The sequence below is a fragment of the Arvicola amphibius genome, chromosome 4, assembly GCF_903992535.2.
Source record: "Arvicola amphibius chromosome 4, mArvAmp1.2, whole genome shotgun sequence".
Taxonomy (NCBI): Eukaryota; Metazoa; Chordata; class Mammalia; order Rodentia; family Cricetidae; genus Arvicola; species Arvicola amphibius.
Genome location: NC_052050.1, coordinates 90,679,313 through 90,693,217, shown reverse-complemented (window position 1 = coordinate 90,693,217; position 13,905 = coordinate 90,679,313). Strand labels below are relative to the sequence as shown.

General features: G+C 49.0%; 1 protein-coding gene across 1 annotated transcript; it reads left to right on the top strand.

The window, feature by feature from the left end:
- The first annotated feature begins 65 nt into the window (after window positions 1–65).
- Window positions 66–7,502, top strand: Msrb1 (methionine sulfoxide reductase B1). Its single transcript, XM_038326128.1, has 5 exons — window positions 66–184; window positions 2,721–2,869; window positions 3,280–3,394; window positions 5,234–5,265; window positions 7,024–7,502. Exons 1-5 carry the CDS (start codon window positions 130–132, stop codon window positions 7,042–7,044), a joined length of 372 nt encoding a protein of 123 aa, XP_038182056.1. The 5' UTR covers window positions 66–129; the 3' UTR covers window positions 7,045–7,502.
- The last annotated feature ends 6,403 nt before the right edge of the window (window positions 7,503–13,905 follow it).

Genomic DNA, 13,905 nt, shown 5'->3' with positions numbered 1-13,905 from the left:
TGGAGTGATTCTTCTCTAGGGGCGGGGCTTAGAGCAAACCGCTACGTGATTGGTCATTAGGCGGGTTTGCGTCTAGAGCTGAGGGATTTCGTGTTCCGGAGGGGTGCTTTGGTTTGTCCCATAGCGGCCATGTCGTTCTGCAGCTTCTTCGGGGGCGAGGTTTTCCAGAATCACTTCGAGCCAGGTACAGCCTGTGGCATTAAAGCAGGCATCGCCTTCTGGATGGTGGTGGAGTTCCCGAGCCAGGATGGGGCGACCGTGGCTGCTGAGGAGAAGCGAGCTTGGGAAAGAAGGACTAGGAGAAGGGGCTGGCGAGGCTGGAACAGGAGGACTTGAGAGGAGAGGGGGCATTCCAGTAATATCTGTTTTCGTGGGGGCAGGCCTTGAACTTCAGTGTAGATCTCACTGGGGGATCCTCCGGGCCGAGTGCTTTGGGGTGGTACTATCCGTATGGTTTCAGAGTGGAGCGGGATTACGAGGATATGTGGTCCAAGGTCCGCGTTGGAGTTTGCCCTGATTGTGTGTTCCTTCCCGGACTCGTTCGGCATTTTCCGTTCAGTCCCGAATGTGCCTGTCCGGGTGTCTCCCTGTCCTCTCTGTTAGCTGTCAGTGAAGTGTAACCCGTCCAGCCTGGGCGCAGTAGACCCAGGCTGGGAGAGACTGGTGAGTCCCCTTCTGCTGATGTGCGACTAATTTGGTAAAACTATGGCATTGGCATTCCTGGGGCGGGATTTGTTGGGTGTCTGTTCTCTAGAGTGCTGAGATGTGACACTGGGAGTCTGTACAAGCCAGCTGTAATACAGGGTCATTCCCTTGAGTCCATCTTGGCTGCAGATGCTCCCAGGTTGCCTTGGCAAGCTGAATACTCCACTATGTTTTGCGTCCTCTCCAGTTCCTGGTACAGTCTGGACAGTTAACACCCCTCAAGGGGTGGGTGGTGGGTGATTCAGTACCCTGCAACTTCCCATTTTTTAGTCTTTCAAGTAGTTATGCAATTCGGTTTGTAACTCAGGTGATCTTTTGGGGACAGGTTGAAACCTTTCTTCTGAGCAGTTGTTTTTCTGGGGTTCCCTGTTTGGCTTGGAAGACTGTTCCCTAAGGCCAGTCTGTTCCTGCTCAGAGAGCAGGCCCATGGCTGGGTATCCAGTTTGAAACTTTGTTGAGTAGCAGAGATGCCCACTCGAGGGAGACCAAATGGTTACACTGTCAGTGTTAGGGGCCCTGCTGCGTGGATCTTGTCCAGGGGTAAAGGAAGGCTATCATCAGGTATTTAGGGTTCTCTCTTGGCCACATACCTTATTGTGTGTCCGCAACACCAGCCTTCCACCTTCTTGCCCATTCATGGATGTCAGCCAAGTATGGTTCACATCTGTAATCCCAGGGTATAGGAAGCTCAGGCAGAAGCATTGCCTTTATTATTATTATTTTTTTATTTTTTAGTTTCCCGAGACAGGGTTTCTCTGTAGCTTTGGAACCTGTCCTGGAACTTGCTCTGTAGGCCTCAAACTCACAGAGATCCACCTGTCTCTGCCTCCTGAGTGCTGGGATTAAAGGCGTGCGCCATTACCACCCAGGGCATTGCCTTAGATATGAGGCCAGCCTGGATTACAGAGTTTCAGGCTAGCCTGGGCTACAGTGTGAGACGTGTCCTAGTTTGTGTATCTGTTGTGATAACACTGGCTAAAACCCGTCCGGGGAGGAAAGAGTTTATTTAAGTTTGCAAGTCACTGTCCATCATCGTGGGAAGCCAAGTTAGGAACCTGGAGGCAGGAACTTAGCAGAGATCACAGAGGAATGCTGCTTACTGGTTTGCTGCCCTAGCTTGCTCAGCTTGCTTGCTTGCTTCCTTCCTTCCTTTCATTTTTTCTTTTTTCTTTTCCAAGACAGGATTTCTCCTTGTAACCTTGGCTGTCCTGGAACTCACCTTGAACTCAGAGATCTTCCTGCCTCTGCCTCTCCAGTGCTGGGGTTAAACGTCTGCGTCACCACACCTGCCTCAGCTACCTTTCTTCTATAGATACTCTAGACCCACTTACTTAGGGATGGTATCACCCACAGTGAGCTCGGCCCTCCCACAGCCATCATTAATCAAGAAAATGCCCCCATAGACATTCCCACAGGCCAGTTTGATCAGGTAAGGCCTCGTCTGGAGTCTTCTTTCTGGGCAACTCCAGTTTGTTCCAAGTTAACAGAAACTGACCACACAAATGACGGTACAAGATGTTGTCTCAGAACAAACGAAACAAACCTCCAAGGGGCCGGGGTTTTATTCCCACATGATGGTTCACTCCAGTCTCAGGGAATCTGACCCTTTATTCTGGTCTCTTCCAGTGTCTGGGCACTGCATACATGTGGTACATGCAGGCAAATCATACATGGACGTACATGCAGGCAAAACAGCCATATGCCTAAAATGAAGTCTTAAAACATCCAAAACTTAATAATTATATTAAAAAGGTTAAAGGTTTCATCACGGGGCCACTGAGAGTAGCAGAAATGAGTCCAGAGAGTGATTCCTCATCTCCTGTGACTCAGCCAGGCCTTGCTGGGTCTCCCAGAGCCAATCAATGGGCTATGAGCAGCGGTACATGGGGACGGCGTGTTCTACCACCACGATGGAACGGTGCTAGTGTTGTCGTTTCCTGGGTCCAAAGACAAGGAAAACTGTAGAGACAGATGGGGCTGACGGTGACTCTGCGCTTGTTCTTCCTCTGCTGCAGGCGTCTATGTGTGCGCCAAGTGTGGCTATGAGCTGTTCTCCAGTCGCTCCAAGTATGCCCACTCCTCCCCTTGGCCAGCGTTCACTGAAACCGTCCATGCAGACAGTGTGACCAAGCGCCCTGAGAAAAACCGACCCGAAGCTTTAAAGGTGGGTGCGATAGTCCTGGTGAATGCCGGCCAGGGAGGGTCTGGAACCAGTTATGCTTTTCTTCCTTTGCTCCCTCATGAGGCTATTCCAGGTCTCCATCTTCAGCTGGGACGCTGGCGCCTAAGATGCTGTTGTTGTTGTTTGAGACATGGGTTTCTCTGTGCAGCCCTGGCTGTCCTGCTCTGTAGTGCAGGCTGGCCTCAAACTCAGAGATCCATCTGCCTCTGCCTCCTGAGCTGGGACATGGATTTTGAGAGTGTTTGTAGTCTGAGAGAGCATGAGCATTAGGATAGCTTCCTTGCACAGGCCCCACCCCTCAGCGCTATAGTTAGCTTGGGAAACGGGCAGGTGGTGGAAGCGTTATCTATCCGCAGCAGGCAGGGCCGCTAACTGTGTTTGGGTTTTCCCAGGTGTCCTGTGGTAAGTGTGGCAATGGGTTGGGCCACGAGTTCCTGAATGATGGCCCCAAGCGAGGACAATCCCGATTCTGAATATTTAGCAGCTCACTGAAGTTCATCCCCAAAGGTAAGCACCTTTAGTGGCAGGGACATCCTGTTGTCACTGAGGAAAATGCAGCAGGGAGGCACAGGGTGGAGGCTTGTCTGTCGCAAAATGCACCCACCAATGGCGCCTCATAGACTGGCTGAGGGACAGGACTAGGAGGCTAACGTCTAGGGTGTCTCATATGGGTCCATCTCAGGGAGAGTGTGGTGTGAGGATCTCTCTGTAGGCCTGGCCTTTCCGTGTGCCTGGAATCTTCGGTTGATTGTAGGGGTGGGTGAAGGCTGAGGACTGGGTGGGCCATGTGACCAAAGGCTTGCTTCTGAACCTGAGTGCCTGACATTCCTCTGCCTAGTGGCCATGGTAGCATATTTTCTATCCCAGGACTGCTGGGACAACCGAATGTGATATGGTACCCCCTAGGGCCTAGCACATAGTAACAACTCAATAAAACTGCTCCTTTATCAACCTTTTTAGTGGTGGTCAAGGGCCAGACCCTTTATCTAGTTTCTTGATCTGCAAAATGGAGCTGTCAAATAACAGCTGACATTCTTCCCTGTGGGGTTAGTGAGCAGTCTGGAAGGCTGGGGCCACACTGAGCTATGTCCTCTTTGTTCTCTGTGTCTGGTGAAGGAAGAAGAAATTGTGTTTTCCTATAGATCACAGGAAATGAACAGTGCGCACACTCCTTTGCGCTGGCTCCCTGGGCCTTCCACCTGGCCTGGAGTCTGCTGAATCATGTTTGGTCTTAGTACTTTTCAGAAAAAGTACATTCTCCTCAATTTATTTATTTATTTACGTGTGTGTGCACCACCTACCTCTGCTTCCCAAGTGCTGGAAAGGCATGTGCCAATACCCCCAGCTCTCTTTTTACTTTTATATTATGTATATGGGCATTTTGCCTGCATGTATTTTTTTTTAAAAAGATTTATTTATTTATTATGTATACACAGTTCTGCCTGCATGTATGCCTGAAGGCCAGACGAGGGCACCAGATCTCATAGATGGTTGTGAGCCATCATGTGGTTGCTGGGAATTGAACTCAGGACCTCTGGAAGAGCAGTCAGTGCTCTTAACCTCTGAGCCATCTCTCCAGCCTGCCTGCACGTATTTCTATGTACCATGTGTGTTCAGTGCCGGAAGAGCCAGAAGAGGGCATTGGATCCCTGGGGCTGGAGTTACAGATGGTGTTAGCCGCCATGTGGGTGCTGGGGATGGATCCTGGGTCCTCTGGATGAGCAGCCCATCTCTCAAGCTCCCTGCCAAAAATACATTTTAGTTTACTTACTTAGTGTACTAGTGGGTGTGTACATGTCAGTGCTTGTGTGGCCGTCAGAGGACAGATATGGGAGTTGGTTCTCAGTCTTCCACCTTCAACTTGGGTATCAAGTTCAGGGTCTTAGGCGTGGATGGCAAGAGCCTTTACCCACTGAGCTATCTATCCCTGGCTTTAGGTTTTTGTTTTTTTAAGACAGGATCTTGTGCTGGGCAGTGGCGACACACACATTTAATCCCAGCACTTGGGAGGCAGAGGCAGGCAGATCTCTGAGTTCGAGGCCAGCCAGGGCTGTTTCACAGAGAAAACAAACAAACAAACAAACAAACAAAGACAGGGTCTTGCTATATAGCCCTGGCAGTCCTTGAGCTCACAGAGATCTACTGTCCCAGTCTCCTAATAGGTTTTAATATTTTGAGATAGGTGTCACTGTGGCCCACAGTGGCCTGGAATTTACTGTACAACCCTTCTTGACCGCGCCTCCTGAATCTCCTGCCTCTGGAATTCTGGGCTTGCAGCTAGGAACCATCACACCAGATGAAGCTTGACTTTTAACAATGATGTGTTTTCTCTCCTCTCTTTTCTAGGCGGAGAAACTCCTGCTCCCCAGGAGCACAAGGTGAGCAGCTGTCCTTCCAGGTGGGCATGCCCACTGTCGGACAGCTCCACTCTAGTGATGGAACCATGGACATTCAGACTGGGAGGCTGGGAGGAGGTGGTTGAAGCACCAGGAAGGCTCCCAATGCCCTGGCTCTGAGTGGAATCGCCTTAGATGGAGCACCTGTTCTGCCATGATGGTCCCGGGGATGGCGTTAATCCATTAGCTGTTTGAGTCTGTAAGAGACTCTGGGTTTAGCTCATCTTTGAATGACATTGTACCCTGTAGGTGGAGACTACTCTTTTGTTTCCCTGCCACCCAGACGTGAATAATCACACAGAAACTATATTAATTACAACACTGTTTGGCCTATTAGCTCAGGATTCTTATTGGCTAGCTCTTATATCTTAACCCATTTCTATTATTCGGTATATCGCCATGAGGCTGTGGCTTACCAGGTAAGGTTCCTATGACTGTCTCCTTTGACAACCTCATGGCATCTCTCTGACTCTGCCTACTTTCTCTATATATATCTCTGTTCAGATTTCCTGCCTGACTTTGCTCTGCTAAGTCATTGGCTGAAACAGTTTTATTCATCAACCAATAAAAGCAGCGCATATACAGAAAGACATCCAACATCATCTCCCCCTTTCTGTCTAAATAAAAAGGAAGGTTTTAACTTTAACATGGTAAAATTACATATAACAAAACAGGTATCAAGCAAGAATTACAGTTAAAATATTTAGTCTATTTGTATCTGGAAAAATTAAATATTCTATCATATATTTTATCTTTGTGAGTCTAAAGTTTCATATCTAATTTATCTTCTATCATAACTAAGGAAAACTATAACTGTCTGTCTTCAACTCCTCAAAGACTCTAGAAGGATATACTATTACCTAAGTAAACAGGAAGTGCATTGTAAGCAACTTCCAAAGTTCTAGAATTGATTGAGATATCTTGCTGCCTGGACAATCACCCAAAGTTCTTCTGTAACATTGGGGCATCCATCTTCAGCCTACAGGCCCATAGTATCTGGCAGACTTTTCCATGAAGCAGGAAATTTGAAACGTTGTTTCACCTATCTTGGTAGTTTGTCAGTCACTTTCTTCTGTGTCCTGCAGAATGTCTGACAGTTTCTTCTGTGAAACAGGAACCTTGAAGAAAAGAAGTCTAAGTTCTTTTTTTTTTGTTTTTTTGTTTTTTGAGACAGGGTTTCTCTGTAGCTTTGGTGCCTGTCCTGGAACTAGTTCTTGTAGACCAGCCTGGCCTCGAACTCACAGAGAACCGCCTGCCTCTGCCTTCTGAGTGCTGGGATTAAAGGCGTGTACCACCACTGCCTGGCTCTTTACTCCTTTAATCTATGACTGTCTGTATTCTTTTATATTACTTTTACTGTCTCTTTAAAGACTTTGTTTTATTTTTATAACTGTCTGTACTCTTCTCTCTCCCAAACCTATGTACATTTATCCAACACTGACCCGTTCAGAGGTTTATTTTTGTCTGAATCTGTCTTTATGCTTATCTATAATCATTTTCTGACCAGGAGTGCCTTCTTTTTTGTTTTCAAATGCTAACTGGGCATGGCTAGGACAAATTCAGCAGCCCTGCCTATTGGTCCTGCTCAGTCCAACGCATATACAAAAGGACATCCAACATCAGTGCCCAAGCCTTCTCTTGCTCTCATCCTGCTACCCACCTCCTTGGCTGTCCTTGTCACCCCTATGGGGTTCAGTTCTGGGTGTGGCCTTCACTAAAGCTTGTGCCTGTCTCCTCCAGGCTACGCAGCAGATGGAATAGCATTGAGGCCCTCCTGGTTACCCACTCCAATTTTGGTCACCGCATGATCTGCTCTGGTTAAATCCTAAGTCAGCCAGGGTCGTGATGACCTGTGACCTTCAGGGAGGGGAGTGGGCCGAGGCTGATGTCATGGACTCTTGGACCCTTGTCTTCTGGCAGAGAAAGCAGAACTCTGTTTCACAATCCGGATCCATATTGCCTCACTCTGACTTGAGAAAGTGACTGTTGCCCCATTACCTGACCAGTGTAGCAGGGGCCTTGATCTCATCGCTCCCTCCAGTTCATACCTGCAGGGGTGTCCCTTCCCGAGATAAAGCCACTGTACCTTACTGTATGTGCTTGGGAGCTCTTGACGTCTGGGAGCATGGGTGATGCTGAAACTCACCCCATCTTGAATCCTTTCTGGAGTAATCAATTGGAAATCAATAAACATGAAGCCTGGGCTGTTGCTACATTTACTTATTTACTTATTTACTGCATTGCTGGGGGTTGAACTAGGATTATATGTGCCACCACACTTGACTTGATTTAAACAGGGTGCTTCTTTTTTTTCTCGTACAGTACATTCCAACTGCAGCCTCCACTCCCTCCTCTCCTCTCAGGTGCCCGTCACGACCACCTCCCCTCTCCCTCAGATCCATTGCCCCTGCATTTCCCTTCAGAAATGAGCAGGTCTCTTAGTGATATCAATCTAACCTAGCATGACAAGATGCAATAAGAGTAAGCACAAACCCTCCTATAAAGGCTTGGACCAGGCAATCCAGCAGGAGGGAAAGGGTCCCATAAACATATGGCCAACACCTGCCCAGAGTCTCAGGAACAGGTGGACCTCCCTCACCTGTCTCTGAGCCAGGAGGAAGATTCCTCAGTTTGTGGGAAGGCAGTGTAGGTCAGGATTGATGGTCTTGAAGCTTGGAGGAGTCTGGCAGCATCCAGGGCTGCAGGAGTTTGAAGCATTTGTGTGGAGAGACTCTGGGCTTGGGACTTCCCGTTATTAAGACTGACTGCGTGCCTGTCTGGCCCACTGTTGAGATGCCCCAGGAGGTGGTGCCTTCTCTGATGATGCTATCTGCTGATCAGCTGGGACTTGCTATTCTGAATGGCCTCAATGGTCCCAGTCTTGATATTGGGGGAGGTTTGTGTTCTGGGTTTTCTATATTGAGGGAGAGGTAAGTGTACCTTGGCGCAGGACCTCTGGCTCCCTCTTCAGCCTCCAGCAGACTGACTACATGCACAGGTGCTCCTCGCCTGGGGCACTGGGCAGATGTTCAGCACTGTTAAACTCTGAAAGACTACTAACAGTGTTGTTAACCATGAGTCCTTGGCCTAAGTACATCTTCTGATGTCCGTGTTCCTATAATTTTCCTAATTGACTCCCTAATTGGCAGCTATGGGGCTCTCCCTTGCTACCCTGGCTGCCTTGAGCAAAAGGACTGTCAGACAAACACAGCCTGTCAGACTGCCATCCTTACACCAGCACTGGCTGTCTCAAACATTCTGTGGCAGTCTAGAGCAAACTCCAGGATGATCAAAGTTGATTGCTCCAGGCTCCTGAAGGCTCGGCTTCAGTTAAGGGTGTTTGGAACAGTTCACACCAGACATTTTGCTGTCACCAACCTCTGTGGATTCTAGATGATCCTGCAACTGTTTATACCCAGGTCAGAGAAGGAGAGCTGCTTTTGGTGGCCTGGCAGAGGGATGCAGAGGACTGCAGTGATGGGTGCTAAGCAACAGGATGCAGGGGCTTGAGTGATGACTCAGTGCCTGAGAGCACTTGTTGCTCTTGCAGGGGACCTGGGTTTGGTTTCCAACATCTACTCGGTGGCTCACAACTACCCGTAAGTCCAGGGGAACCAGTGCTCTCTTCTGACTTCCATGGGCACCAGACAAGCACATGGCACAATACACTCAAACATGTGTAATAAAAATAAACACAAAATATTAAAATAAAAGAGAAGCAGGCTGTGACTGATGCAAGAACAAATTGTCATTTGCATCGGAGGTGTGCTGTGATTGGTACACTTTCTTGCTCTATATAAGCAAGGCGTTCCACTCAGCGAATTGGCTGGAAGACTCAGTCTTGTGCTATTTGCCTTAGTGTTACTACATGAGGCCCAATAAGAGGCTTCTGTTCGTGTCTTATCTTGCTCACAGTTAGCAATGCAGGCTGAGCTGAAAACGAAGAGAAAGTGGTGGGAATAGTGGAGAAAAGGCAGAGGCGTGGCAGCCTGAGCTGCAGAGCAGAGGGGCCGAGGCTGCTTGACAACTCTAACTTCAGCTAAAACACGAGAAACAGGAGGGAAGGGTCTAGCAGTAGCTGCCTCTCAAAGGGCAGCATGGGCGGCAGCAGTCAGTAGCACAGCAGCTGGGGAGTCCGTGGGAAGAGTAGTGAAGCAGGGGCTGAAGGAGACAAGGACTGGAATGCCTACCCAGAAGCTGCAAGTAAGCAAGAGCTAACACTAGAGGGCGCCACTAGTCCACACAGCTCCCTGATGTCAAATTCGGAGGCCTATAGCGCTCGGCCCCTGAAGCACTAGCTTCTTCTTTTTTTTTTTTTTTTTTTTTTTTAATTTATTTATTATGTACACAGTATTCAGCCTCCATGTATGCCTGCAGCCAGATTTCATTACAGATGGTTGTGAGCCACCATGTGGTTGCTGGGAATTGAACTCAGGACCTCCGGAAGAGCAGACAGTGCTCTTAACCTCTGAGCCATCTCTCCAGCCCAGCACTAGCTTCTTGATGTCTCACAGTTTCTGTCCATTTCTACCCCTAGAGTCAAAGGACCCAAGTCAGTGAGTTGGTAACAGCGTGTCATCCTCAGAGCGTGGATCCAGGTCTCTTGCTCCTGTTGTTGACCTTCTAGTCCTTGGGGTCATCACTGGGGATAGGTGGATAGACTGGGTCATACATAGAGTAGTCAGCTGTGAAATCCTTTAGATATACTCAGCCCTCCCCTTGGGGGGGGGGGCTGAAGGGTATCCATGGCGACATGGGCGGGGCTAGGACCCTGGAAGAGTGGAGTAGGCAGGGAGAATCCCCTTCTTCCGCTCATCCACCGACCCTAGCCCTAATCCTAACCTCATTATCTAAAGATCACCATTGATCTACGCAAGGACATTCCAGACCAGTCAGGGCTACACAGTGAGACCTGTCTGAAAAACAAACAAACAAACAACAACAACAAAACCAAGGTGATCTGGGCCACATTGCAAGAAGCAATTATAGTTCCTAGTTATAGATTCTGGGAACCAGGAGGGAGGCCCTGTCTGAAGAAAAATAAAGAAACTGAGGTACATAGCTGACCAGAGCAAAAGCAGGTGCTTTCCACTGCTGCTGTCTCCGTCCTCTGATGACTGAGAGCCAAGCAGGGGCTGGGATCTTGTTTTTGTCTGTTTTTTGTTTTGTTTTGTTTTTGTTTTTGAGACAGGGTTTCTCTGTGTAGCCTTGACTGTCCTGGAACTCACTCTGTAGACCAGGCTGGCCTCAAACTCACAGAGATCCACCTGCCTCTGTTTCTTTTTTTTTGTTTTTTTTTTTTTGAGACAGGGTTTCCCTGTAGTTTCTAGAGCCTGTCCTGGAGCTAGCTCTTGTAGACCAGGCTGGCCTCGAACTCAGAGATCCGCCTGCCTCTGCCTCCCGAGTGCTGGGATTAAAGGCGTGCGCCACCACCGCCCGGCCCTGCCTCTGTTTCTTGAGTGCTGGGATTAAAGGCCTGTGCCACCACAGTAGGCTAGGGTTCTCTTTTAATAAAGTAGGAAAGAAAGGTTCAGGGGGCTGAATCTCTGTCAAGGTCACCTATGGGAAAGGGGCAGAGAAAGCTCGTAGATCCTTTATATTGTCAGCATTGTCCCTCTGTGTCCCCAGAGTGGGCTCTTACCTGGCCTCCTTTCCCACCAGGGTGAACTAAAGCGAACTCTCTAGGGGTGGGTCTCTCTCAAGGGCTCCTCCCTGGGATGGAGCCATATCCGGCCTCCAAAGTGGAAAAACCCCCACACAAATCAAGGACATCTGGGCCCACCCTCTGGTCACAGCCCCTCCCCATCATTCCCTTTCAGGCTTGAGCTCGGCAGGCTGCCGGAGTGGGTCTGGGGGTGAAGGGTGTGGTTTGAAGGGAGGAGGTCTTGGGGCTTTCACATGTGTTTAATGCCCCTAGCAGTCCCCCATGGAGGGAGAGACTGAGCAATGTTATCAATCATCTTCCAGAGAGGGGCATCTCTGCTGGCCTGCCCTGCTGCTGTGGGGGCTCAGACTAGGGGGTACCTACTGCTGCTGTGGGGGCCCAGACGATTAGGGGGTACCCACTGTGAAGAGAGGTCAGACTGCAAAAGAGGCTGAAAAATCAGACAGAAAGACTCACACAGTCGCACTGAAAGCATGGACGAGTGTCCACCATGCTTAGGTTTGGAGCCCCAAAGGGGTCTTGACGATGCTCATTTCTTTCTTTTTTTTTTTTTTTTTTTTATTTTCTATTAGCAATTTTATTTTTTTTCTCATGGTTTATTTTTTTTTATATTTAAAAATTTCCATCTCCTTCCCTCCTCCTCCCCCCTCCCTCCCCTCCTCCTCCCCCTTCCCTCCCCTCCTTCTCCCCCTTCCCTCCCCTCCCCTCCACCCATACCTCCCCTCCCTCCCTCTCAAGGCCAAGGAGCCATCAGGGTTCCCCACTCTATGCTAAGACCAAGGTCCTCCCAACTCCCCCCAGGTCCAGGAAGGTGATCGACCAAGCTGAGAAGGCTCCCACAGAGCCCGTCCATGAAGAACAATCAGAGCCCAGCGCCATTGTCCTTTGCTTCTCAGTCAGCCCCCGCAGTTGGCCACAGTCAGAGAGCCGGGTTTGGTCGCATGATCCATCAGTCCCATTCCATCTGGAGTGACGATGCTCATTTCTGCCTTTTGGAACTGATTGTGAGGTCAAGATAAACGGGGGTCAAAATTACCTATAAACCTTGATGAGGTGTAACTCAATGGTAGGACACTTGGCTAACATGGGCAAAGCCCATCCCTAACTCTGAAAAACAAACCACACACAAAGGACTAATTAGTCTCTGATGGGAGCATAGGCAGAGGTAGGTGGCTGGCATTTCCATCTGTCCATGGCTGCCCTGGTCGGCTTTCTTCCCCAGGGGCATGCTCACGGGCCTGCATCCCAGGCCTCTCCCTTCCATCCACAACACCGAGCTGAACTACCCACACACTGGCTGGCCCAAGTCTCAGAGACTACCCACCATCTGCCTGGCTGTCTTGCCTCGACAAAATCAGTGAACCATGGGCTCCCTGCAGCTTGGGTTATGTAGGAACTCTGCCACACCCTGAGCATTTTTCTTTTGAGACAGGGTTTCATGTAATGCACGATAACTTCAAATTCACTGTGTACCTGAGGATGACCTTGGACTCCCAATTATCCCGCTTTATTTCTTGTAAATATTCATTTCTATCAATAAATCCTCAGAACTGCTCCAGAAGGGGAGTCTGCCATTATCTCCATTAAAAAAAGAAAAGATCTATTTATATTTATGTGTTGAGTGTGTGTATAAGTATAGGGCCACATGTGTGGGTGAGGGCCATGGAGGCCACAAGAAGGGCATCGGGTCTCCTGAAGCTGGAGTTACAGTAGTTATGAGCCGCCCAGTGTGGGCACTGGGAACTGAATTTGGGTCCTCTGAAAGAGCAGCAAGCACTCTAAGCCACTGAGCCTTCTCCCATTATTGCCACTCTTTTTGGGGGAGCAGGGTTTCTCTGTGTAGCTCTGGTTGTCCTGAAACTCGCTCTGTAGACCAGGCTAGCACCAAACCCAGAGATCCGCCTGCCTCTGCCTCCCGAGTGCTGGGACTAAAGGCAGACACACTGCTCAACCTCCATCTTCTTTTTTTATTTTATCTTTAAATTTTACATATCAATCCCAGTTCTCCTCTACCCTCCCAACCCGTCCGCTCCTCAGAGAGGGTATGGCCTTGTGATGATCCTGCTCTATCTGCCTCCTAGGTGCTGAAATTAAGTGTGGGACTCTTCTTAAAAATGAAGACTCCTCAGGAATTTCGTGTTTCATTCTGAGCAAATGAGGTAGAACCAGACAGCCTTCCCAGGACTCCATGGCTCAGAGATGGGATGCACTGTCCATAGGTCGGTCACACAGGAAGACGCCAGCAAAGTTCTGGGGCTGGGTCCTGGCAGCAAAGCAGGCCAGGAGCCAGGCCGAGTACCAGCCTTGTCGTCCCAAGGGAGGGAAGTGGGTAATCATATTTTTGAGAAACACAGAGGACGTTTCTGGAATCAACTTTTACCTTCAAAGAGGCATTTCTGGGTCAGCGGGTAAAGGTGCTTTCTGTGCAAGCCTAGTAACCCAAGTTCAAACTCTGGGACCCATGGAAAGGCTGAAAGACAAAAGATGCCTTTGTTCTTTGACATCCATATGTGCACACAATAAGTCGTCACACTCAAAACAAACACATAAAGCTTTTCTTTTCCTTCTTCTCTTTCTTCTTTTTGTTTTGTTTCTCTGTGTAGCCCTGGTTGTCCTGGATCTCACTCTGTAGACCAGGCTGACTTTGAACTCAGAGATCCGCCTGCCTCTGCCTCCTGAGTGCTGGGATTAAAGGCCTGTGCCTCCACTTCCCAGAATTAAGGAAGTTTTTCAGAATGAGGTTCTTTGGCGCTAGAGAAATGGCTCATTAGTTAAGAGTGTATAATTGCCTTTGCAGAGGATCTTATCCAGGCCCTAGAACCCATGTCAGGGAGCTCACAACCGCCTTTAACTTCAGCTCCAGAGGAATGCAATGCCTCCGGCCTCCTTGGGCACTGACACGCACATAGATTCACATACAGGTCCACACACATACACGGAATTAAAATGATAAATCT